This window comes from Pan troglodytes, chromosome 18, assembly GCF_028858775.2.
Source record: "Pan troglodytes isolate AG18354 chromosome 18, NHGRI_mPanTro3-v2.0_pri, whole genome shotgun sequence".
NCBI classification, from domain to species: domain Eukaryota; kingdom Metazoa; phylum Chordata; class Mammalia; order Primates; family Hominidae; genus Pan; species Pan troglodytes.
The window spans coordinates 4,177,400-4,202,961 of NC_072416.2; the positions used below are offsets into that span (position 1 = coordinate 4,177,400).

A 25,562-nucleotide genomic window follows, 5' to 3' on the forward strand; every position below is an offset into this window, starting at 1 on the left:
TCAGGAGCCCGTACCTCACTCCAGGAACTGAGCAGCTCAATAAAACCCAGGTAGATCCTGTGAAGCGCCACCCAGACACCCATGACTCCGGAATGCGAATCCCAGCCCCTCTCTCCGACTCCACCTCACGAACCTGGCTGCCCCGCCCGCCTGTCCCGCAGGCATCTAAAACCTCCACTCGCTCCTGCTCTGTCGTCCGGTTTGACAAATGGCATCTCCGGCCTCCCAGTTCCTCATGCCAGAAGCACCGTGACCGCTCCCCGACACCTTCCCCTCACGCCCGGCCCGACCGCCGCACCCGCCTGCATCCTCCTCCCGCCACCATCTCCTGGGCCGCGCAGCTCGCCCTCCCCTCCGCTCGCTACCGCCAGGGCTCCTCGTGAAACACAAATCTTAAAACCTGCTCAGCGCTGGCCGCTGTTATGGTATAAAATGCAAAAGGCTGCGAGGGCCAGGTCTGCGCTTTCCAGGCCACCTGCCTGGCACCTCCCTCGCCAGCTCCGGGGTTCCCGCCTAGCCTTCCAGGGTCGACCCCTGCGCCGGGCTCGCGGCTGGCAACGCCCGCTGGGCCCCGGGTGGGGTTCCAGGGAGGCCGGGGCGGATCGCGGCGCCCGGACCGCCGAACCCTGCCTAGCCCCAGGCGAGCGCGTGTGCAGCGGGAGCCGCCCTCCCCGGCGGCAGCCCGGCCTGGCTGTCCCCTCCCGCGGGCGCGCGGGTTCCGGAGTCGGCGGCACCGGCGAAGCCTCTCTCGGGCGCGGCCCTCCGGAGAGGAACAAAGGCGGCGCCCTGGCCGCGCTGCTACCGCCGCGCCCGCAAGGTCAGCGCGCCCGCCCAGAGCCCGAGACGTCGGCCCGTGCCCCGCCGCTCACCTGCAGCCCCCGCTGCGCGCTCCGCCGGCCCGGCCCTGACCCACTTTCCGCCCGGAACGAGACGTAAACAATCCCCGCCCCCTGCGCCCATTGGCTCCGGCGGCGAGGGGCGGGCACACCTGTCTCGGAGCTTCGGAAGAGGGGGCGGGAGTCGGGTGACAAAGCTATTGCCGAGAGGTTTCAGGAACTGTCAGTCCTAATCCAACGTTCCTATTGGTCAATTCCCAAGCGGTTGGAGACAAAGCCCGCGCGCACATTGGACCCGGGTTGGAGGTGGTACCGCAGGCCGCGTTGACCGGAAAGTAGGTCCGTGTCATCGTCTGCGCCGGAACTTGCGGGACCGGATCGAGAGCTCCTCCGGCAAGCTGATTGGCTGGGACAGCAGGATTAGGCCTGTCAAGAAGAGCCACGGGCGGGCACGCACTGCCCATTGGTTGGAAGGCCCTTCGCTCTAGCTGGGAGGCTGACGGCCCGCGGGCGAAAGCGGACTGCAGCCGCGAGCTCCTGGCGGCGGCGGGATGGAGGCGGCGGCCGGTGAGTGGCGGGCCAGGGTGCGGAGCCGCCCCAGGGCCTCGCTTGGGGCCCCGCCGCGTCCCTTCCCGGGGCGGCCTCGCTGCGTCGCGCGCCTCCGGTGCGACCATCACCGGCCGGCGTGGCTGGGCCGGGCCAGAGGCCGCGGCGCGGGCATTTTCTAAACAGGGTCGTTTCCTGCGTGCTCCTGCTTCGATGTGGAAGCTCCGTGATCTCGGAGGGCCTGAGTCGTGGAGTTGGGGGAGCTTTTCAAGTTAACTTTATTGAGCACCGCGTTGTAGGCGGGCTCGGTGGCGCCTGTGGGCCCCGCTATCCTGGAGGTCGCGGTTGCAACTGCACCGCAGCCCGGGCAAGAGCGAGACCCCGTCTCTAAATAAATCACACGCGCGCAGTCATGAAAGTAAGACGGACGCCAGAATCTCACATGCTTTTAAGTTCTTTGTGGAAGTGGCGCTCTCAGTGTTCAGAAAAGTGTAAGTTGCGCGGGACAGAATTCACACCGGTGGGGACGATCCGTTCGCCAGATCAGCGCCGAGGGCCCTCCTGAGTAGTGGGAGCCGCATTTATCTTCTAAGAGACCTCGAGTCCGGTACCAAAAGGAAAACATTCCTCGGACAGCAAGGTCTTGCAGCGCAACTCTGACAGATTAGAAACCGAGTGCTGGAGTCTTTTGTTTGTTTTTGAGACGGAGTCTCGTTCTGTCGCCCAGGCTGGAGTGCAGTGGCGCGATCTCGGCTCACTGCCAGCTCCGCCTCCCGGGTTCACGCCATTCTCCTGCCTCAGCCTCCCGAGTAGCTGGGACTACAGGCGCCCGCCACCACGCCCGGCTATTTTTTGTATTTTTAGTAGAGGCGGGGTTTCACCGTGTTAGCCAGGATGGTCTCCATCTCCTGACCTCGTGATCCGCCCGTCTCAGCCTCCGAAAGTGCTGGGATTACAGGCATGAGCCACCGCGCCTGGCCCAGTGCTGGAGTCTTATTCCAGAGGAGAAGCCTGGAAAAGCCTGTCCTTATTATCAGGTCGAATTTACTACAAAGTAAGGATATTACTGAGATTGATAGAAGCTTTTTTTTTTTTTTTTTTTTTTGAGACAGGGTCTTAACTGTCGCCAAGGCTGAAGTGCAGTGGCACGATCATAACTCACTGCAGCCTTGACCTCCTGGGCTCAAGCGACCCTCCCACCTCAGCCTCCTGAGCACCTGGGACCACAGGATGCACCACCCCGCTTGGCTACGTTTTTAATGTGTAGACATGGGGTCTGAATACGTTATTGAGAGTGGTGCGGAACTCCTGGACCGAAATGATCCTTCCACTTTGGCCTCTCAGAGTGCTGGGATTACTGGCGTGAGTCACTGCACCTAGTCCAAGCTTTCATTTTTTTGTTGGGGGGAGACGGAGACTCGATCCGTTGCCCAGGCTGGAGTGCAGTGGCACAATCTCGATGACGGCTCACTGCAATCTCCACCTCCCAAGTTCAAGCAGTTCTCCTGCCTCAGCCTCCCAAATAGCTGGGATAACAGGCACACGCCACCATGCCTGGCTAATTTTTTTGTATTTTTAGTAGAGACAGGGTTTCACCATGTTGGCCAGGCTGGTCTCGAACTCCCGACCTCAGGTGATCCACCCACCTCGGCCTCCCAAAGTGCTGGGATTACAGGCGTGAGACACCGCGCCCAGCCCCAAGCTTTCTTTAAACGGGGAAAATATGCACATAAAAATTCAAAAGGCCTAGGCTGGGCAAGGTGGCTCATGCCTGTAATCCCAGCACTTTGGGAGGCCAAGGCGGGCAGATCACTTGAGGTCAGATTTGAGACCAGCATGGCCAACATAGCGAAACAGTCTCTACAAAAAAGAAGAAAGAAAACAAAAATTAGCTGGGCATGGTGGTGCACGCCTGTGGTCCCAGCTACTCTGGAAGCTGAGGCTTGGGAGGCTGAGGCACGAGAATTGCTTGAACCCAGGAGGCGGAGGTTGCAGTGAGCCGAGATTGCGCCACTGTACTCCAGCCTGGGCGACAGAATGAGACTCCCTCTCAAAATAAAAATATACATTTACTGTAAAAATATATTTGTCCAGCACGTGGAATGATCTGGATTTGCTAACCCATAAGGCTGACCGGGACTCATTGTCCATGGAGAGCGAACTCGCCTTCCTCGGGGAGATGGTGCTTCGCCTCCTTCCTGCACTTCCAGCCCCACTGCCCCACCCGGCAGGCTCATGCTGACTGTGCTTTGCTGAGGATCTGCTTAGGAACTGCCTCAGTTTGCTGAGAAGTGAAATGTTCTTGGGGGAACCCTCAGGGTTGTTGTCCCAGTTCCTGACACTAAGGCCTGCATTTAGCATGGTGCTCAGCCCAACACAGCAGACAGGCACCGTTCCCCCACCTCTGCCAACGAGGAGAGCCCCTGGGGGTTAACACTGCCGCTGGTGCCAGCACTGATGGCAGCATGGCAGTCAGGACCTAGGCCTGACAGAGTCCCCGGCAGCTACAGAAGTGCATGGTCCCTCTCTGCACGGGCCACTTCCGGTACCTCTTGGTGTTGAAGTAATTTAAGTCAGAACCCCTTTTATTGCCCCAGGGGTGACCGCGAGGCCGTGGTCTCAGGGCTTTGTGTTTGCAGGAGTGTGGGGCTGGGGCTGCCTTTTCTGCGTCCCCTGGAGGAGACCTCAGGCAGCTTCTGTAGGTCTGAGGACCCACCTGCATGCCAGGTTCTCCGGGAGGCTTTGGACTTGGGAGCCTTTGAACCTGCCCTTGAGAGGCGGATCAGGAGGGGGCAGGTTTTACGCATCATGTGTTGAGCCCCTCACATGCACCCTCCAAGGACCTGTTGGGGATGGAGCAGCTTGCTGGAGACAAGGGGCATGGCCTTAGCGGTGGCGCTGGGGTGAGAATGCAGGGGTTTTGCCAAGGTATCTGCACACAGCAGCCCCTGCCGCGTGGCAGGGACAGGATGGGACCCTGGAAGGAAGAGGAGCTGGAGCTGTGCTGGAAGCAGCCGGCTCCCCTCACCTACCGCACATTGCAGGGTCTGAGAGCTGGGGACGCTGGTGTGCGACAACGCGTGGTTGTTGCCACCCACCCTGGGCCCTCTGCTGCCTCTGCCGAGCCCAGGTGCACTGGCTGGGGAAAGAGTGGAGTCTATTTGGTTCCCGTTAGAAATAGCAGGGGGCTGGCAGTTTCATGATCATGTCACCCACGTGTGTGAGTTTGCACACGCTTGCGCACGAAGGAACGCATGCACCCTTGCACACAGCGAGAGGAGAGTTGGGCAGTTTCCACTCTCAGCAGCGCCGCCTCAGGCAGGTGCAGGGAGTGCCGTCGTCTTAGAGGGTCCCCCCTGGGTCTGGGGCTGCAGGGGACCTGCCTGGAGGTCTTTACATCAGGGCAAAGCGGGGCAGGGGCTGCCTCTGGGTCTGGCGATTCACCACTGCCCCGCTCAGAACGTGGGTGCAAGAGGCAGTGGGTGACCCCGCGTGTGTGGGCACAGTGGGCACCAGGAGCCCTGACCTTCTGTGTCATGTTTCTGAACAGAGCCTGGAAACCTGGCTGGCGTCAGGCACATCATCCTGGTCCTCTCAGGAAAGGGGGGCGTTGGGAAAAGCACCATCTCCACGGAGCTGGCCCTGGCACTGCGCCATGCAGGCAAGAAGGTGAGCGCCCTGCCCCTCACTGGGCGGAGCCCCGGGCAGCTGCCCGCATCCCGGCGGAGGCCTGGCGGTGCCCCTGGCCTAGGCTGTGCCGCTCCTTGCAGGTGGGAATCCTGGATGTGGACCTGTGTGGCCCCAGTATCCCCCGCATGCTCGGGGCGCAGGGCAGGGCTGTGCACCAGTGCGACCGTGGCTGGGCACCCGTCTTCCTGGACCGGGAGCAGAGCATCTCGCTCATGTCTGTGGGCTTCCTGCTGGAGAAGCCGGACGAGGCCGTGGTGTGGAGAGGCCCCAAGAAAAACGGTAACAGCCGGGCGGCGCGTCCGCTGTCCTGGTGAAGGGGGTTAGCGTCAGTGCCGGCCTCTCCTGTGGAAATGTTCCTCTTCAGCAGCCAGGCCTGTTCCCGGGGACCTGCACATGACACCCACGACCAGGCACAGGGCTCAGGCTGGCGGTGTGTCTCCAGTTGGGTCCGTGCTGCCACACAGCTGTCCCCAACTCCGGTCAGAGGGAGTGGGGTCTGCTGAGACCCTGGCCATGGCATGCAGGGACCTGAGGCCCCAGTGTGGCAGGTCATAGGGGCAGAGCTGAGGGGGTTCTGCTGCCTCTGGAGCAGGTGGCATTAGACGCCCCCAAAGGCAGGGAGAGGCTGGTGGGAGTGAGGCGCAGGCTGTGGGTGCACCAGTGGGGCATCCACCACGGAGAATGTGGGTGCTCCCATGTGTGGGTACAGACACCTAGAGGGTCCTGGCTCCGTGTTCTGATTTGGGGCCTCGGGGAGTCAGCGGGGGCTCTGTGGGCAGGGGCCGGACACTGCAGAAAGGGACGCTGTAATGGCCCCGGCCCCATCTTTGCACTCTGCAGCGGGCCAGGGCCTCCCGAGAGCCTGTGATGGAGGCTGGTGGCAAGTGACACCTGATGGACTGCAGCCCCTCGGCCTGACCTGGCTGGTTCTTAGTGGCGCAGGGCCACGTGTGCAGACCTGCCCTGCCCTGACCGCCCCGTCTGCCCCGTCTTTGCAGCGCTGATAAAGCAGTTTGTGTCCGACGTGGCCTGGGGGGAGCTGGACTACCTGGTGGTGGACACGCCCCCTGGGACCTCCGATGAGCACATGGCCACCATAGAAGCCCTGCGTCCCTACCAGCCCCTGGGGGCCCTCGTGGTCACCACGCCCCAGGTACCGCTGCGGCGCCTTCCCGAGTCCCTGTGGGTGGCTTCCCAGAGGGCTGGGCGGGTGTCCCTGCTGGTGCGCCTGGCTGACTGTGGCCTCGGCTCCTGCCCTGCAGGCGGTGTCTGTGGGGGACGTGAGGCGCGAGCTGACCTTCTGTAGGAAGACGGGCTTGCGGGTGATGGGAATCGTGGAGAATATGAGCGGCTTCACCTGCCCACACTGCGCAGTGAGTCCCGGGGGTTGCAGAGGGGGCGAGGCAGCACCTGGCAGGTGGGGGCCTTGGGCAGTGCTGGGCTCACCACCGTCTCCTAGGAGTGCACCAGCGTCTTCTCCAGGGGCGGCGGAGAGGAGCTGGCCCAGCTCGCCGGGGTGCCCTTCTTAGGTGAGTGTCCCGAGCTGGTGCTGTGGTCCCGGCCTCCCATTCCATCTCTGCCCTGGGCGGGTTTGACCTCCATGCCCCCAGTGCCCAAGGGAGAGGAGGGGACGGGAGCGGTTTCCTCCTCTCTTCTCGGGCCACACGCCATGCCGCTGAGACCTGTGGGTCATTCACCCGCGCCCTTCTCAGGGCCCTCTCGGGTGGCAGGACCCAGCCTGCTGGGAGGGCCGCGGGTCTGGAGGTGGAAATCGTCTGGCAGCGCCTCAATCCCCTCTATGGCCACGGGTGGTTCGGGTGCGTCCAGCTGAGCCAATGGTGGGAGCGGCACGTGCGGACATGGCGCCACCGCCTCCACTGTGCCCTGCAGGCTCCGTGCCCCTGGACCCTGCGCTCATGAGGACCCTGGAGGAGGGCCACCACTTCATCCAGGAGTTCCCCGGGAGCCCCGCCTTCGCTGCACTCACCTCCATAGCCCAGAAGATTCTGGACGCGACGCCCGCGTGCCTCCCCTGACTAAGGCCACCTTGCAGCCGCTTTCCAGGGCCACCAAGGGCTCTGCTCCAGCCTCTCAGAGAAACAGAGGCCTGGGCTCGGTTCCCAGGCCCTGCAGGGGCAGGCCCAGGGAGCGTCAGCGGGAGAGCGTCTCCCCGACCAGACCAGCCCCAGGATGTGTCGCACCAGCAGCTCTGCCTGGTTGGCCTGCAGTGCCGTGGTCTGCGTGCTCTGCAGCTGTGAGACGGGGGCGGCCTGGGCTCTATTCCCATCCATGTTGCCCACCTGTGCCCCTGGCAGCCGCGTGTCCACACAGTTAGCAGAGCGCAGGACTTCTGCAGTCCTCAGGTGACCCCGGGCCTCCAGCACCTTGGGTCACTGTCATCTGTGTTAAGCTCGGGGAGTGCCCCCTAAGGGGGCGAACTGACCTCAGGCATATCTTGTAACTGTAGAGGCGCCTGCCATTAAACGTGTCCGCTGCTGTGGCGACAGATCTGATGTTTCTAGAGTCTTCTGTCCTTCGGGGTCAGACAGCACCTGCTTCTGAAAGTTTCTGGGCTGGACTGGGCCAGGCCGGCAGGTTCGTTCGTTCCGTTGTCAACAAGCCCCTGGGCCCAGGTGCTGATGTGTTTGCATCTTATTTGGTGGGAATTTGGGGAGATTTTGTGATAAACCTGCGAGCTGGCCCCTTCGCCGTGGAAGAATGTCCTCCCTGGGACACTACGGAGCCCCTCCCGGGACAGAGACCAGAAGTCAGGTTGAGAAGGGAGCTCCAATCCCAGGGGTCCCCTGCACCTCTTCCCAGTGAGACCCGAAAGGAAAGCCGTTCCAGAAAGCAGAACGCGCCATTTTTCCCAAAGGAAGAGCTCAGCCTTCAGCAGAGGAGGACCCTGGAGGTGGGGGCCGGGAACCAACCCGGGCGGCCTCTGGGTGGGTGAGAGGGCACCAGGCGCACCTGGGCTGACGATGCCGGTGCCTCAGGGGGGCAGAGACAAACGCCCGCGTCATCTACAGGGGGTGCGGCTTCCCACGCAAGGCGGACGGCCCGCCCCGCGCTCCCTCCTCACCCCACCTCAGCCGCGCCCTGGCTGCCTGGACCACACCCCTCGGGGACACTGCCTGGTCCTCAGGGTGATGCCTCGAAGAGGAGGGGTGAGACGCAGAGCTCCTGGGGATTCGAGTTGGTGCCATCATTCCTGGAGGATGTTCTGGGGCTGCCCCGAGGGGCAGCCACGGGGACCAGGAAGACACATGGGTGTGGGGCAGTCGGCCAGGGCGGTGGCGGGGCAGGATCCAGGCGGGGGCCCTGGGCGTGGCCAAGCCGGGGAGGGGAGAGGTGAGGAGACCAAGGCGTACCCAGGCAACACCATCCTCCCCTCCCCTGAGCCAGGTGGGTTTTTTTGAGACAGGGTGTTGCTCTGCCGCCCAGGCTGGAGTGCAGTGGTGCAGTCTTGGCTCACGGCAGCCTCTACCTCCCAGGCTCCAGCAGTCCTCCTGCCTCGGCCTCCCTAGGACCACAGGCATGGGCCACCATGCTATGCTAATTTTTTTTATTTTTTGTCGAGATGGGGTCTCTCTTGCGTTGCCCAGGACGGTCTCTCGAACTCCTGGGCTCAAGCGATCCGCCCACCTCGGCCTCCCAAAGCTCTGAGACCACAGCTGTGCGCCGAGCGCCCAGCCCCCTCCCTGGTTTCACGTTCGCAGTCACGCACTGTGCCTGTTAGATTCGATTGCCTTTGCCTTTAATTGATGACAGCTGGGGGGGCCGCCATGCCTTCCACCCCATCAGGCCCTTGCGTCTTCCAGCAAGTGCACAGGGCAGGCCCCTGAGGACACTGAGGACCTGTCCCCGGCACAAGGTGAGCCAGGTGGGGGCCTCAGTCCGGGGACCTGGTCAGCAGGGAGCAAAGTGGGCCTCGCTGAGGTCCCGCAGGTCGAGCCCCACGACCTCGGGCGGGCTGGCACAGGTGATGTTGTTGTAGGTGTACGCGGGCGGCTGGCAATCGTCCCCCTCACAGATGGCCTGGACAAAGCGGGGCACGGCACTGGGGTTCTGCAGGGCGAAGTCCCGCAGCGCCTTGAGAGGGCAGCCACAGTCCCAGGGGTTACCCTCCAGCCACAGGCGCTCCAGGCCCGGGGGCTGCGGCGTGAAGGTCCGCAGTGAGTTGTTCCTGAGGCTGAGGTAGCGCAGCCGCCCCAGTGGCGCCAAGAGGCTGTTGGGCAATGCCTCCAGGCGGTTGTGCGAGATGTCCAGCCAGAAGGCCCGCTGCAGGGGGCCCAGGGCGTCCGCCGGCAGCTCTGCCAGGCGGTTGCGGGAGAGCAGCAGGTACTCCAGCTTGCCCAGGCCCTGGAAGAGGCGGTGGGGCAGGTGCGTGAGCTGGTTGGAGGTCAGGTCGAGCTCCAGCAGCTCCGCCAGCCCCCACAGGCTCTGCTCCTCAATGCCCACGAGGCCGTTGTCCTTGAGGAAGAGTCGGCGGAGCCCCGAGAGGCCGGTGAAGGTGTGCGGGCGGATGCGTCCCAGGCAGCTGCCCTCCAGGTGCAGGCTGTGCAGCTTGCCCAGGCCCCGGAACACCTGCTCCGGAAGGTTCCGGAGACAGTTCCCAGAGAGGTTCATGACCGCCACGTTGGTGAGGCCGAGGAAAGCGCCCGCCTTGACCTCCTGGAGCTGGTTGTGGTCTAGCGTGAGCACCTCAAGCTGCCCCAGGCCCTCAAAGCTGCGCTCAGCCAGCTGCCGGATGCGGTTGTGGCCCAGCTGCAGCTCCTCCAGGAAGTGCAGGTCCTTGAAGGTGCGGGGCCGCAGGCTGGCGATGGCGTTGTGGGACAGCCGCAGCACACGCAGGCCCAGCAGACCGGGGAACGTGTCCTCCAGGAGGCCAGCCACGCGGTTGTGGGACAGGTCCAGCCATCGCAGCGCCTTCAGGCCCAGGAAGGCGCCCGGGGCCACGGCAGCGATGAGGTTGCGGTCCAGGTAGAGTTTCTGGAGCCGGGGCAGCTGCACAAACACGTTTGCCTTGATGGCCCGCAGCGCGTTCCTGCTCAGGTCCAGCTCCCGGAGCTCGGCCAGGCCGCTGAAGAGCGCGGGCTGCAGGTAGGCCAGCCTGTTGCCCGCCAGCACCAGCTCGCGCAGGCTGCCCAGGCCGCGGAACGCCGCATCCGGGAGCACCGCCAGGCTGTTCCAGCCGAGGTTGAGGTCCCAGAGGCTGCCGAGGCCCTCGAAGAGCCCGTCCTCCAGCCTGCTCAGACGGTTGTTGCTGAGGCCGAGCGAGGCCAGCGTGGGCGTGTGCGCAAACGTGCCTAGTGCCAGGCTGCGCAGCTGGTTCCGCTCCAGGTGCAGGTGGCACAGGTTCTCTAGGCCCAGCAGCGCCTGTGGCTCCAGGCTGCCCAGCTGGCCGCCCTGCAGGTTGAGGAAGCCCAGGCTGGAGAGGTTCTGGAAGGCTGCCGGGGGGATGGACGAGAGGTTGTTGCCGTCCAGCCACAGGGCTTGGGTGCCGCCCGGGACTCCGTCAGGCAGGCGCGTGAGGTTCCTGGAGCTGCAGAAGACGCTGAGCTCATCCGCGTCGTCATCGTAGCTGCAGACACAGGCGGCCGGGCACGCTGGGCCCTCGGCTTCCCCCGGCGTTCCGGGGTCTGCTCCCTCCAGGCTGCGGGGGCCCAGTGCCACCCAGGACAGCAGCAGCAGCGCCAGGGCCAGGCCGCCTGTGGGGGGAGAGGCTTGGGGAGGCGGCCCGAGGAGGGCTTTGCCCGAGTGAGCCTGATACCAGCACAGCCGGAAGCGGCGCTCAGGTGTGAACTGAGGCTCGAGGTCACCCGCTGAGATGCGAAGAAGCCGGTGAGCCCTACAGGTCCTCCGGCTCAAAAGCTGACACTGCGCTTCCCACCCCATGGGACAGAGGAGTGGCCGCCCTGCCCTGCTGCACAGACGCTGAGGGCTTGGCTCTCCAGCTGTGCGCAGGCCACGTGGGCTCGGCCAGGCTGGGTCTCGGGCTGTCTGGCCATGTGGCAGCCGCACCCCCAAGGCAGGCGCTTGAGCCAGGCCAGTCTGCCACGTTGGCCTAGAGGAAGGGGAGGGAACTGAGCCATTGGCCAAGGTCCGGCCATTTTCAGAATATTCTGGAGCAGGTCTTGGTGGGCACTCGCTCACTGCCCTCAGAGGCTGGACAGGGAGCTGGGCACCTCCTGCCCCAGTTAGGCCCCCCCAGCGGGGTCTCACCTGCCTGCATCCAGGCCTTGGTCGGGTGCTGTGGGAGGGGACCGGGGCACCGCCGTCGGGGGACAGGTAGGAACCCTGGACCGTCGGCCACCAAAGCTCACATTGCCTTTCAGGACAAGGGGCCACAGGCCCCACAGACCCAGCCAGCAGCCTCCCAAGCAGCAATGACCCAAAACCTCTACTGTATGGCCCCCCCATCCTCAGAGAGTGTGGAATCGCTGGGATGGTGGCAGGGGCGAGGTGGGGTCCCCCCGACTGCCCTTCTGTCACCATGGGTTGGGAGTGGCCTGAGCCAGCTCTGGAGCTCAGCTCAGGCTTGGGGGTGGCCGAAGCTGCAAGGGGTCACCCCACAGAGACAATGGGGTGTGAGCCAATGTCTCCTGCCTGGGCCGGGCCCACGACGCGGGCTGTGCTGGGCACTTCCCGCCACTGTGCTGGGAGCTGAAGGGTCCGGCCTGCACCTGGCCCTCCTCCCCTGTGCCGCCGCCAGCGCCCTTAGGGTGGAGGACGGGACAGAGACCCCTCTGGTGCCAGGCACAGCTGTGTCCCCCTGCCAACCCCAGCAGCCGCATTTCCGACTGTGGGCTCCCCAGAGTCCCCCGCAGACCCCCAGAGCTGAGCCCCCCAGAGCTTCCCTGGGGGCCACCCCGGCCTCTCCCCAGCGGGCTCAGGGTCACAGACTGGCCACCCCTAGAGTGGGTGGCAGGGCACTCGGGGGCCTCACCTTTCCTCAGGGCCATCCTGCATGCAGGGCAGGCCGCAGGCAGGCAGCGAGGGAGGGTACGTCTGCTGCGCCGGCCACCCCTGCCCTCTGGATTTCCCCACTGCGGGGCAGCCCGCGCCTGTCACCTGGCTGGCCCAACCCAGCTGGCCCTGGCTCTGTTAACCCCCTCGTGCCGGGCGGCCGGCATCAGCCCGGAGCCCTGGGGTGCAGACAGTGCAGGGGGTGAGGGAGCTTCCGTCGGGGCCCGAGGTAGCCGTAATGCGGCCCTGGGGGCTGACGGCCAGTGCCCGGGCCCCCTGCAGGGCTGACTGGGGAGGGCTGGGCAGCCAGGTTGGGGTGGGGACCCCTTGCAGCAGCCTGGGAGGGGCTGGGGCTCGAGGCAGGTTTGGGGAGCCCAGGGTTTTACCAGGTCCTGTTGCGGGCAGGGGGCTCCTCGGGCAGCTCCTGGGGTCTTGAGCCCACCCCTGGCCTGAGCAGCCAGCCGTGTGGGGCTAAGGGGCTGCCGCCCCTTCCCCGTGCCCCACCCAGCCATCCACCCGCCCTCCCGGGGGTTCCCTACAGCCTGGGTGGGAGCTGCCGTCTGGGCTTCAGGCCCACGGTGCTGTCCAGGGCCCAAGCTCACCCTGCCTCTCCCGTGACCCCAGGGGCGCTGGTGTCTGGCCACTGCCCCGCCCCCAGCCTCTTCTAGGAATGCCTGGCAGGGCTGCAGGCGCCTGTTTGCTTTTGCCCTGCGCCATCCTCGGGGAGTGTGTGGGGGTGGCCTGGCCATGGGAGCCAGGTCTTGTGCCTCAGACAAGCCTCACCTGCCCCTTGCTGTCCCCCAAGGCTCTGGTGAGGGCCTGGCCGCCCCACAGTCACCGCTTGTGTGCAGAGAGGCCACAGGAATGTGTGCCCAGCCATGTCCGAGGCCACCCCTGGGCTCCGTCTCCACCTGCCTCCAGAGGCCCCTGGTTCCCCTCCACCTGCTCAAACCACTTCCCAGCCAGTCGCTCTCTCCCCCAGGGCCTGAGCAGGTGCAGCCCCTCCCCTCCAGGTCCCTGCAGGCCCCTCCCCTGGCTGTCAGTGGGGCCTGCCCACCAGTCCCTCGGCAGTGGGAAAGTGTGCAGGGAAGCAGCCGGAAGGGGTGCAGGCGGGGGCACAGCTGGGGCTCAGGGAGACCGCAGCTTTCCAGGGCCCTACCCCATCCTCAGCTCCGGCCTCACCTGGCAGGCCCCGTGCAGAGCTGTGGGAAGCCGCCGGCCCAGTGTCATCGTCTTCCCTTTATCAAGAATTGATCATTTTCCAGGTGGCGTCTCGGCTCCTCTTCTGAGAAATTATAGATCCACGGGGAGAAAGTCCACACCCAGAAAGACCCACGATCCGTTTACTCAGCAGAAAACGCAGACTCAGCAGGGGCCTGGGGCCTGAGGCCAGCAGACCTGGGCGGCGGCCTCTCAGGAGAGGTCCCCGTGGGGGCCCCAGCCTCTGTCAGGCCGCGCACCCCACCTGGGAGCCCCGCACATTCCAGGTGGGAAGGGAGAATCTGTCCCTGTTCTCTTCCTTTGGGAGGGGCCGGGTGTCGCGGGTGGGCAGAGCCTCACCAGGGTTGCGGCAGCCGCTTAAGGGGGCTCTAGGCCTCTTTGATTCCTGTGGTAACGCAGAGGCCTACACACACATTCAGCCCATTGAGTTCCAGAGGCCCCCATCACTGCCGCCACCCCCAGTGGCCCCACTCCCCGTGGCCTCTCCCGGCTCAAGGCCGGTGGCCTCCCAGGCTCCTCCATGAGCCGCATTCTGCCTGTCTTCAGGCCGCACAGGGCCTGGCTTTCTGTAGGACAGTACCCGAGGGAGGTGAGGCCATGTCTAGGTCACATCCTGGAATACATCTGTCCTTGTCCTTCTCACTGTTTCCAGCAATGCCACCGAGCCCTGTGGCTCTGCATCCTGTGGGTGCATACCTGTCTACACTCAGGCCAGTGGCGAGTGGACGGTGGCCATCACCCGGGAGACCGAGCATCTTGTCCGGCACACAGCCACAGGGTCATCTGGCCTCAGCCACTGCTGGTTTCGGTCTCTTGCCGATTTTCTAGTTAGCTGGCTGATTTCTGATTTGCAAGATACAAGAAAAAACAAAAGCATTCAGCACGCACACTCAGGTGTGTGGCCTTTCCGTCCTCGTTAGGATTCTGGTGAGATTTTTTTTTTTTTTTTTTTTTTTTTTTGAGATGGAGTTTTGCTCGTTGCCCAGGCTGGAGTGTAATGGTGCGATCTCAGCTCACTGCAACCTCTGCCTCCTGGGTTCAAGCAGTTCTCCTGCCTCAGCCTCCCAAGTAGCTGGGATTATAGGCATGAACCACCACACCTGGCTAATTTTTATTTTATTTTATTTATTTATTTTTTGAGATGGAGTCTCACTCGTCACCAGGGCTGGAGTCCAGTGGCGTGATCTCCGCTCACTGCAACCTCCACCTCCCACGTTCAAGCGAGTCTTCTGCCTCAGCCTCCCAAGTAGCTGGGATTACAGGCATGAGCCACCACGCCTGGCTAATGTTTTGTATTTTTAGTAGAGACAGGGTTTCTCCCTGTTAGTCAGGCTGGTCTCAAACTCCCGACCTCAGGTGATTTGCCTGCCTTGGCCTCCCAAAGCTCTGGGATTACAAGTGTGAGCCACCGGGCTGGCGAGAGTTCTTAATTTTAATGAAGATGATATCCCTTCAATGTTGAGCTTGATTCCTCAGATAACAACAACAAAGATGATTTGGTTTGGCCTCACATCCCCACCCAAATCTCACCTTGAATTGTAATAATTCCCATGTGTCAAGGGCAGGGACAGGTGGAAACAACTCAATCATGGGGGCAGTTTTCCCCATACTGTTGTGGTAGTGAGTAAGTCTCATGAGACCTGATGGTTGTTTTTGTTTTTTGTTTGTGTGTTTTTTGAGATGGAGTCTCGCTCTGTCACCCAGGCTGGAGTGCAGTGGCACAATCTCGGCTCACGGCAAGCTCCACCTCCCAGGTTCACGCCATTCTCCTGCCTCAGCCTCCCAAATAGCTGGGACTACAGGTGCCCACCACTACGCCCAGCTAATTTTTTGTATTTTTAGTAGAGATGGGGTTTCACCGTGTTAACCAGGCTGGTCTCGATCTCCTGACCTCATGATCCACCCGCCTCAGCCTCCCAAAGTGCTGGGATTACAGGCGTGAGCCACTGCACCTGGCTGAGACCTGATGGTTTTATAAATGGGAGTTCCCCTGCAGACGCTCTCTTGCCTGCCGCCGTGTAAGACCCTCTGCCTTCTGCCATGATTGTGAGGCCTCCCCAGCCATGTGGAACTGTGAGTCCATTAAACCTCTTTCCTTTATAAATTACCTAGTCTCAGGTATGTCTTTATCAGCAGCATGAGAAAAGACTAATACAGTAAATTATTACTGTAATAATTATTATTACAGGGGGACACTGCTGTAAAGATACCCAAAAATGTGGAAGTGACTTGGGAACTGGGTAGCAGGCGGAGGTTGGAACCGTTTGGAGGGCTCAGAAAAGGACAGGAAGATGTGGGAAAGTTTGGCACTTCCTAGGCTTCCTAGACTTGCTGAATACCTTTGACCAAAATCCTGATAGTGATATGGCCAACAAAGTCCAGGCTGAGGTGGTCTCGGAGAAGAGGAACTTGTAGGAAACTGGAATAAAGGTGACTCTGGCTATGTTTTAGCAGAGACTGGTGGCATGTTGCCCCTGCTCTAGAGATTTGTGGAACTTTGAACTTGTGAGAGATGATTTAGGGCATCTAGTGAAATAAATTTTTTTTTTTTTTTTTTTTCTGAGACGGAGTCTCACTTTGTCACCCAGGCTGGAGTGCAGTGGCGCAATCTTGGCTCACTGCAACCGCTGCCTCCCATGTTCAAGCGATTCTCCTGTCTCAGCCTCCTGAATAGCTGGAACTACAGAAGCAAGCTGTCACACCCAGCTAATTTTTGTATTTTTAGTAGAGACAGGGTCTCACCATGTTGGTCAGGAGGGTCTTGATCTCCTGACCTTGTGATCTGCCCACCTTGGCCTCCCAAAGTGCTGGGATTACAGGCGTGAGCCACTGCGCCCAGCCAGTGAAAGAAATTTCTAAGCAGCAAAGTGTTCAAAAGGTGACCTGGATGCTGTTAAAAGCATTCACTTTTATGTATTCACAAAGATATGGTTTGGAATTGGAACTTATGTTTAAAAGGGAAGCCAACCATAAAAGACTGAAAAATTTGCAGCGTGATGATGCCATAAAAAAGAAAAGCCCATTTTCTGAGGAGAAATTTAAGCTGGCTGCAGAAATTTGCATAACAAGGAGCCAAATGTTAATCACCAAGACAGTGGGGAAAATGTCTCCAGGGCATGTCAGAGGTCTTCAGGGCAGCCCCTCCCATCACCGGCCCCGAGGCCTAGGAGGAAAAAATGGTTTAGTGGACCAGGCCCAGGGCCTTGCTGCTTTGTGTAGTCTCGGGTGCCCTGCCTCCCAGCCATGGCTAAAGGAGCCAAGGTACAGCTCAGACTGTTGCTTCAGAGGGTGCAAGCCCCAAGCCTTGGCAGTTTCCATGTGGTATTGGGCCTGCAGGTGCCCAGAAGTCAAGAATTAAGGTTTGGGAGCTGGGTGCAATGGCTCACGCCTGTAATCCCAACACTTTGGGAGGCCGAGGCAAGTGGATCACCTGAGGTCAGGAGTTTGAGACCAGCCTGGCCAACATGGTGAAACCCTGTCCCTACTAAAAATACAAAAATTAGCCAAGCATGGTGGTGCACGCCTCTAGTCCCAGCTACCTGGGAGGCTGAGGTGGGAGAATCACTTGAACCTGGGAGGCAGAAGTTGCAGTGAGCCAAGATCATGCCACTGCACTCCAGCCTGGGTGACAGAGCAAGACGCCATCTCAAAAATAAATAAATAAATTAATTAATTAAAAATTCAGGTTTAGGAACCTCTGCCTGGATTTCAGAGGATGTATAGGAACAACTGGATGTCCAGGCAGAAGTGTGCTGCAGGGGCAGAGTCTTCACAGGGAACCTCTGCTAGGGCAATATGGAAGGGAAATGTGGGGTTGGATCCCTCCACAGAGTCCCTACTAGGGCACTGCCTAGTGGAGCTGTGAGAAAAGGGCCACCATCCTCCAGACCCCAGAATGGTAGATCCACCGACAACAGCTTGCACCATGCACCTGGAAAAGCCACAGACACTTGACACAAGCCTGTAAAAGCAGCTGGGAGGGGGGCTGTACCCTGCAAAGCCACAGGGGTAGAGCTGCCCAAGGCCTTGGGAACCCAGCTCTTGCATCAGTGTGATCTGGATGTGAGACATGGAGTCAAAGGAGATCATTTTGGAGCTTTAAGATTTGACTGCCCTGTTGGATTTCAGATTTGCCTGGGGCCTGTAGCCCCTTTGTTTTGGCCAATTTCTCCCATTTGGAATAGGTGTATTTACCCAATGCCTGTACCCCCACTGTATCTAGGAAGTAACTCACTTGGCTTTTGATTTTACAGGCTTATAGGCAGAAGGGACTTGCCTTGTCTCAGATGAGACTCTGGACTTGGACTTTTGGGTTAATGCTGGAATGAGTTAAGACTTTGGGGGATGGCTGGAAGGGCATGATTGTGTTTTGAATTGTGAGGACATGCAGTTTAGGAGGGGCCAGAGGTGTAATGATATGGTTTGGCTGTGTCCCCACCCAAATCTTATCTTGAATTGTAGTTCCCATAATCCCCACATGTTGTGCACGGGACCCAGTGGAGATGGCCGAATCATGGGCGTGGTTCCTGCCATCCTGTTCTCTTCAAAGTGAGTTCTCATGAGATCTGATGGTTTTATAAGAGGCTTCCCCCTTCACTGGGCACTGATTTCTCTCTCCTGCTGCCATGTGAAGAAGCACGTTTGCTTCCTTACCCACCATGATTGTAAGTTTCCTGAGGCCTCGCCAGCCTTGTGGAACTGCAAGTCAATTAAACCTCTTTTCTTTATAAATTACCCACTCTCAGGCAGTTGTTTATAGCAATGTGAGAATGAACTAATATAGATGGGAAAACGGCAAAATTCTTAATGTCCTCTATTTTATTTTTATGGTTTCAAGTACTATTTTGTGCCAACACTGTCCTGTTTTCCCTTCTAATCGGCCTCCTAAGAGGGAGAGGCCGGGCTCAGGGTTAACTGTTCCCGTGTGGGGGTTACCATCAGCCTCTGTGCCGTTTAGTGGAAGGGGTGTCACTGCCCATCATAAACCAAGCCCATCTAAGCCTGGGCCCCTTTCTGGATTCTTGGCCCCCTTTGTCTGTCCACTGCCATGCTCTCTGCACAGTGGTGGCTTTTTGGTAAGCTGGAGTTTTTTTTCTTTCTTTCTTTTTGGAGACACTGTCTTGCTCTGTTTCCCAGGCTGGAGTGCAGTGGCGCCATCTTGGCTCACTGCAGCCTCAACCTCCCAGGCTCAGGTGATCCTCCCGCCTCAGCCTCCCAAGTAGCTGGGACTCACAGGTGTGCTGTGTGCCACCATGCTCAGCTAATTTTTATTTTTTTTGTAGAGAAGGGGTCTCCCTGTTATTTTCAGGAAATTCTCACATCTGGTAGAGTAGGGCCTCATTGTTTAAGAGCGTCTTGGCTCTTCCCAGTCCTTCGCGTTTCCATATAAACCTTGGAAGCAGCTGTTGAGTCTCTAAAACAAAACCAAATTCTGAGTAGCCCTGCAGTCTGTGACGTCTTCCTGTACTGAGCCTTCCCACCTGGGGACATGCAGTATTTCCTCCTTTACCTAGGACTTGCGTCTCTTGTGTTTTTGTAGATTTTCTATGTTGTGCTCTTACATGTATTTTTTTTAGGTTCTTTTTATATATGATTGTTGCTTTTATACTATTATGCATTATCATTTTCTCTCCTCAATTTCATTTGCTGTCTGTCAGGGTTGGAATTGTTTTCTAGACAGGCTGAGATAACTAAGTATGAAGTAATGTGTTCCCTTTACTCTATGATTCTGTTTCTAAAACAGTTTTATTGATTTATAATTTATAGAGCATAAAATTCTCTCACTGTTAAGTGTGCAAGTCGGTGACAGGAAATGCGTGTTGTGCAGCCAGCACTGCCCTCCGCCTTTCCCACATGAGCTGTACACTCTGCATCTGGTTTCTTCCCTGGATGCGGTGTTTTGGAGGCTCATCCATGCCGTGACACGGAGTAATGCTTCGTGCTTTGCAGCTGAACGATGCTCCGCTCTGTGGCCACATTTGTTCATGGCGCCTCCTTAGTTGCTGGAGGCTTGGACTGTTTCCATTCGGGGTTACTGTGAAAAACGCTACTCTATTTGTGTGCAAGTCTTTGGACACAGGTTTCATTTTTCTTGGGTACAGTCTTAGGAGTGGAGTTGCTGGTTCATAGTGTTGTATCTCCTTTAAAAAACTGTTTTCCAGTGTGGGCATAATTTTTTTTTTGTTTTTTTGAGACAGAGTCTTGCTCTGTCCCCCAGGCTGAAGTGCAGTGGCGTGATCTTGGCTCACTGCAAGCTCTGCCTCCTGGGTTCATGCCATTCTCCACCCTCAGCCTCCTGAGTAGCTGGGACTACAGGCACCCACCACCACGCCTGGCTAATTTTTTGTATTTTTAGTAGAGACGGGGTTTCACCGTGTTAGCCAGGATGGTCTCGATCTCCTGACCTCGTGATCCATCTGCCTCAGCCTCCCAAAGTGCTGGGATTACAGGCGTGAGCCACCGCGCCCGGCCCCCATACTTTTTTTTTTTTAGACAGAATCTCACTCTTATCGCCCAGGCTGGAGTGCAGTGGCACAATCTCGGCTCACTGCAACCTCCACCTCCTGGGTTCAAGGGATTCTCTTGCCTCAGCCTCCTGAGTAGCTGGGATTACGGGCACCCACCATCATGCCCAGCTAATTGTTTTATTTTTAGTGGAGATGGAGTTTCACCATGTTGGCCAGGCTGCTCTCGAACTCCTGACCTCAGGTGATCTGCCCACCTTGGCCTCCCAGAGTGCTGGGATTACAGGTGTGAGCCCCCACACCCAGTCGAGTATACTGTTTTACAAAGTATGCAAGTTGCAGTTGTCCCACATTCTCACCAGCATTTGGTATGTTCCTGTAAGCTATTCTAACTCATGTTTTTCTGTTAACTAGTGATGTCAAACCTCTTCATGTGTTTATTGGCCATTCTTATGTCAGTCTTTGGTGACATAATCTAAGTCACCCTTTTCGTTTTTATTTTTTTAACATGTACAAAGCTGCTGGTTACCCATTTTTAATTGGGTATGTTCTTGAGTTGTAAGACTTTGTATATTACTTATAACTCTTAGTGATGGATCAACAAGGAGGAAAAAAAAAGACTGGCAAATATTTTTCCCAGCCTGTAGCTTCTCTATTTTTTTTAAAAAAGCTGTCTTTTGGCCCAGTGTAGTGGCTCACATCTATAATCCCAGCACTTTGGGAGGCTGAGGCTGGAGGGTTGCTTAAGCCCAAGATTTCAAGACTGGCCTAGGCAACATAGCAAGACCCCATCTCTACAAAAAAATACAAAAATTAGCCACACATGGTGGTATGCACCTGTGGTCCCAGCTACTCGGGAGGCTGAGGCTGGATCTGGAGGATTGCTTGAGGCTGCAGTGAGCCACAGTCATGCCACTACACTCCAGCCTGGGTAACGGGGCAAAGCCTCATCTCAAAAAGAAAAAAAAAACAGTTGTCTTTTTAAAGTACAAAAGTTTTTCACTGTGACAAGTTCCAACTGATTTTTTCTTTCCTATAACAACTCTTTGCCTAACCCAAGATGACAGAGATGTTCTCCTGCAGCTGCTTCTGAAAGTCTGATGGCTTCAGCTATTGCATTTAGGTCTGTGATCCGTTTTGAGTTAGTTTATGAGGATATGAGGAAGGGTCTCGAGTCACTTCTTCCACAGATACCTAATTGTCCCAACACCATGTGTTAGACTCTCCTTTTCCCAACTGAAATGTCTTGGCATCTTTGTTGAAAAATCAGATGGCCTCGAATACAAGGATTTATTCTAGACTCCGACCCACTGATCTTCATGCCCTTCCTTGCACCACTGTCAAACTTTATTTTTGAGATGGAGTCTCGCTCTTGTGGCCCAGGCTGGAGTGCAGTGGCACAATCTCAGCTCTCTGCAACCTCCACCTCCTGGTTCAAGCGATTCTCCTGCCTCAGCCTCCCGATTAGCTGGGATTACAGGCATGCACCACCACACCCGGCTAAATTTTTTATTTTTAGTAGAGACAGGATTTCAGCATGTTGGCCAGGCTGGTCTCAAACTCCTGACCTCAGGTGATCCACCCACCTTGGCCTCCCAAAGTACTGGGATTGCAGAGTGTGAGCCACTGTGCCCGGCCCACACTTTTTTTTTTTTTTTTTTTTTTGAGACAGAGTCTCACTCTGTCACCCAGGCTGAAGTGCAGTGGCATGATCTCAGCTCACTGCAACCTTCGCCTTTTGGGTTCAAGCAGTTCTTCTGCTTCAGCCTCCTGAGTAGCTGGGACTACAGACACCCGCCACCACACCTGGCTAATTTTTGTACTTTTAGTAGAGACGGGATTTCAGCATATTGCCCAGGCTGGTTTTGAACTCCTGTCCTTGTGATCTGCCCGCCTCGGCCTCCCAAAGTGCTGGGATTACAGGTATGAGCCACCATGCCTGGCCTGCCACTCACACTTTATAGTGAGTTTTGAAATCAGGCAGCCTGAGCCCTCCAACTCATCCTGTTTCAAACCTGTTGTGGCTTGTCTAGATTCTTGTATTTCCATATAAATTTAGAATCTGCTTGTCTGCTTGTCACTTTCTCCAAAATACCTGCTGGGATCTTTTTTTTTTTTTTTTTTTTTTTGGAGACAGAGTCTTGCTCTGTTGCCCAGGCTGGAATGCAGTGGCGCAATCTTGGTTCACTGCAAGCTCTGCCTCCCGGGTTCACACTGTTCTCCTGCCTCAGCCTCTGGAGTAGCTGGGATTACAGGCACCCACCACCACACCCGGCTTTTTTAATTTTTTTATTTTTTAATTTTTAGTAGAGCTGTGGTTTCACCGTGTTAGCCAGGATGATCTCGATCTCCTGACCTTGTGATCCGCCCTCCTCGGCCTCCCGAAGTGCTGGGATTACAGGTGTGAGCCACCGTGTCTGGCCCCTGCTGGGATCTTAATAGGGACTGCATGGGATCTATGGGCCCATCTGGGGAGACGGAAATCTTAATAGGAGTCTCCTACCCAATGAACGTGGGCTGTCTTTCCATTTCTCTCAGCAATGTCTTGTGTTTTCTGTGTATAAATCTTCAGTTTCCTTCACCAAGGTGGTTCCTAAGTGTGCGTTCCAGTTTCCATGCTAGTGAATGGCATCTTAGTTTTGTTTGGATTGTTCGTAGTCTATAGAAAGGGGATGAATCTGTTAACTCTGGGTCCCGGGGCCCAGCTGAACTTCCTTGTTCCGGTGGTATGTGTCCTGTAGGCCTTGCTATGTAGAGGATCCTCGTGCTATGAACAGACACTTTTACCTTTCCCTTTCCTATATATATATATACATATTTAGCATCTTATTAAATGCCTTGTTCCTGCCTTTAGAGGGAACCATCGTCACCCACCATGAATTACGCTGCCACCTGTGTTTCTCACGGATGCTATGGGAGGCAGAATAGTGCTTACCGCAAAGATGGCCACATTCTAACCCCTGGGCCCTGGGATGATGTGAGGCCACACCAACAAGAGGAGGTGCCAATTTCAGGTCAGTTCCCCAAAATGGAGTAGCATGGCTTTTCCAGGTGAACCTGGGGAATTGCGCGGTCCTTAAAAGCAGAGGAGGAGTTGCCTTGAGGCACGGAGGACTCGACCTGCTGTTGCTGGCTTTGAAGATGGCAGGAAGGGCCACGAGCCAAGGGTGCCTGTGGAAAGGATGGGGATACAGAGCCTCCCCCAGGGCCTCTGCAGGGAACGCAACCCTGCCCACACCTTCCTTTTAGTCCCACGAGACCCATGTCAAACTACCGACCTCCAAACCGCAAGGTACACTTGGGTTTTAGTTTTTGGGTTTTTTTTTTTTTTTGAGATGGAGTATTGCTCTGTTACCCAGGCTGGAGTGCAGTGGCACGATCTTGGGTCACTGCAACCTCCACCTCCTGGGTTCAAGCACTTCTCTGGTCTCAGCCTCCCAAGTAGCTGGGATTACAGGCATGTGCCACCACACCTGGCTAATTTTTGTATTTTTAGTAGAGATGGGGTTTCGCCATGTTGGCCAGGCTTGTCGTGAACTCCTGACCTCAAGTGATTCACCCGCCTCAGCATCCCAAAGTGTTGGGATGACAGGTGTGAGCCATACCTGGCCTAAACTTGTGTTGTTTTAAATCACTGAGGTGGCGGTGACGTATCCCAGCAGCAATTGGAACCTAACACAGATGGCCTTTTCCAGCTGGGGACTTCCCCTTCTGTTCCTGGGTTGTGAGATTCTTTATCAGGAACAGGTGTGGGACTTTTGTCCTGTGCTTTTCTGCATTGATTGAGATGGATCTTGTGGGTGCTTTTTTTTTTTTTTTTTTTTTTTTTTTTTGGAAACAGGCTCTGGCTGTGTTTCCCAGGCTAGAGTGCAGTGGCACAATCTCAGCTCATTGAACTTGTGCCTCCTGGGCGCAAATGATCCTCTGGTTTCAGCCTTGTGAGTAGCTAAGACCATAAGCATGCACTCCCATCCATGCCTGGCTAATTTTTGTTTTTTTTGTTTGTTTGTTTATTTTGGTAGAGACAGGGTTTCGCTATATTGCCCAGGCTAGTCTTGAACTCCTGGGCTCAAGCAATCCATCCACCTCAGCCTCCCAAAGTGCTGGGATTACAGGCATCTGTTTTTCTGTTAATGTGGCTTATGACGTTAAGTGCTTTGTAGATGTTTAAGCAACCTCACTTTGCTGTGATACACCCACCTGGTCGTGGTGTATGATGTTGAGGAGTTTCGGTTGCTAATATTTTGTTAAAGATCTTTATGTCTGTGTTCATGATGGACATTGTTCTGTGGGGTGGGGGCGGGGATCATGATGCCTTTTGCTGCCTTTAGCCTCTTAGACTCAGATGGGCGTGTCTCATCCTCCACATTCTGAAGATTGTGAATGGTTGGTGTTATTGACAGTACACAGTGGCAGCCACGTGGGCACAGGCTTTCCGTAGGAAGACTCAGGACTTTTCATTACTATAATTTCTTGTTATAGGTCTATTCAGATTTTCTATTAAATTTCTCAGATTTCTGAGCCAATTTAAGTGATTTTTGTCCCTCTGGGAGTTTGTCAGTTTCACCTAATTTGTTGGTACAGAGTTTTCCTAGTATTCCAAGTCCTGTTCATTAATTTTTCTTCTTTTTTCTTTTTTTTTTTTTTTTGAGACGGAGTCTTGCTGTTTTGCCCAGGCTGGAGTGCAGTGGTGCGATCGCGGCTCACTGCAAGCTCCACCTCCCAGGTTCACGCCATTATCCTGCCTCAGCCTCCCAAGTAGCTGGGACTACAGGCGCCCACCACCATGCCCGGCTAATTTTTTGTAGTTTTAGTAGAGACGGGGTTTCACCATGTTAGCCAGGATGAGTCTGGATCTCCTGACCTCATGATCCACCTGCCTCAGCCTTCCAAAGTGCTGGGATTACAGGCGTGAGCCACTCTGCCCGGCCAAGTCCTGTTCATTTCTGTAGGATTGGTAGTGATGTCCCCTCTTTCATGCTTTTGGTAGTCAGTCTAGCTAAGAGTTTGCCAATTTTGTTGATCTTTTCAAGGAACTAACTTTTGGTTTTCCTGCTTTCTAGTTTACTAAGTTCCTCTCTAATCTTTCTTTAGATTTCATTTGTTCTTCTTTCTAATTTAAGGTAGAATTGTACTTTTTTTCTTTTTTGAGACAAAGTCTCACTCTGTCACTCAGGCTGGAGTGCAATGGCATGATCTTGGCTCACTGCAACCTCTGCTTCCCATGTTCAAGCGATTCTCGTGCCTCAGCTTCCCGAGTAGCTGGGACTGCAGGCACATGCCACCACGCCCAGCTAATTTTTGTATTTTTAGTAGAGATCAGGTTTCTCCATGTTGACCAGGCTGGTCTCAAACTCCTGACCTCATGTGATTTGCCCACCTTGGCCTCCCAAAGTGCTGGGATTACAGGCATGAGCCACTGCACCTGGTCAAAGACAATTTTTTTTTTTTTTTTTTTTTTTGAGACAAGAGTCTTGTTCGTTGCCCAGGCTGGAGTGCAGTGGCATGATCTCGGCTTACTGCAAGCTCCACCTCCCAAGTTCACGCCTGGCTAATTTTTTGTATTTTTAATAGAGACAGGGATTCACCATGTTAGCCAGGATGGTCTCAATCTCCTGACCTCATGATCTGCCCACCTCAGTCTCTCAAAGTGCTGGGATTACAGGCATGAGCCACTGTACCCATCCCAACATTTTTTATTTGAGACCCCCTTTTATTACATAGGTGGTTAAAGCTATAAATTTCCCTCTAAGCACTGTCAACTCCCACAACTACTGCCTGCCCCACCACCCCTACCATTCAGATCAGACATCAGGGCCAGGTGCAGTGCCTTCCA

At 56.8% G+C, this 25,562-nt stretch overlaps 2 protein-coding genes and 1 long non-coding RNA gene across 4 annotated transcripts; 2 read left to right on the top strand and 1 right to left on the bottom strand.

Moving 5' to 3' along the window:
• Nucleotides 1-1,266: 1,266 nt before the first annotated feature.
• NUBP2 (NUBP iron-sulfur cluster assembly factor 2, cytosolic) lies at nucleotides 1,267-7,580 on the top strand. Of its 2 annotated transcripts, none has more exons than XM_510738.6 (7): nucleotides 1,267-1,403; nucleotides 4,933-5,051; nucleotides 5,153-5,351; nucleotides 6,071-6,225; nucleotides 6,335-6,445; nucleotides 6,532-6,601; nucleotides 6,963-7,580. In XM_510738.6, exons 1-7 carry the CDS (start codon nucleotides 1,388-1,390, stop codon nucleotides 7,106-7,108), a joined length of 816 nt encoding a protein of 271 aa, XP_510738.2. In that variant the 5' UTR covers nucleotides 1,267-1,387; the 3' UTR covers nucleotides 7,109-7,580. The 2 variants fall into 2 exon arrangements, with proteins under 2 accessions (XP_510738.2, XP_009428341.1); XM_009430066.4 differs by having other exon boundaries at nucleotides 1,326-2,436.
• Nucleotides 7,581-8,807: 1,227 nt separating this feature from the next.
• Nucleotides 8,808-12,385, bottom strand: IGFALS (insulin like growth factor binding protein acid labile subunit). The gene is made up of 2 exons (XM_016929175.4): nucleotides 12,022-12,385; nucleotides 8,808-10,783 (listed from the first exon to the last, which is right to left on the bottom strand). Exons 1-2 carry the CDS (start codon nucleotides 12,035-12,037, stop codon nucleotides 8,982-8,984), a joined length of 1,818 nt encoding a protein of 605 aa, XP_016784664.1. The 5' UTR covers nucleotides 12,038-12,385; the 3' UTR covers nucleotides 8,808-8,981.
• A 3-nt stretch (nucleotides 12,386-12,388) lies between these two features.
• Nucleotides 12,389-23,927, top strand: LOC134808724 (uncharacterized). Its single transcript, XR_010152211.1, has 2 exons — nucleotides 12,389-13,528; nucleotides 22,581-23,927. It is a non-coding gene; the product is annotated as an uncharacterized LOC134808724 (long non-coding RNA).
• The last annotated feature ends 1,635 nt before the right edge of the window (nucleotides 23,928-25,562 follow it).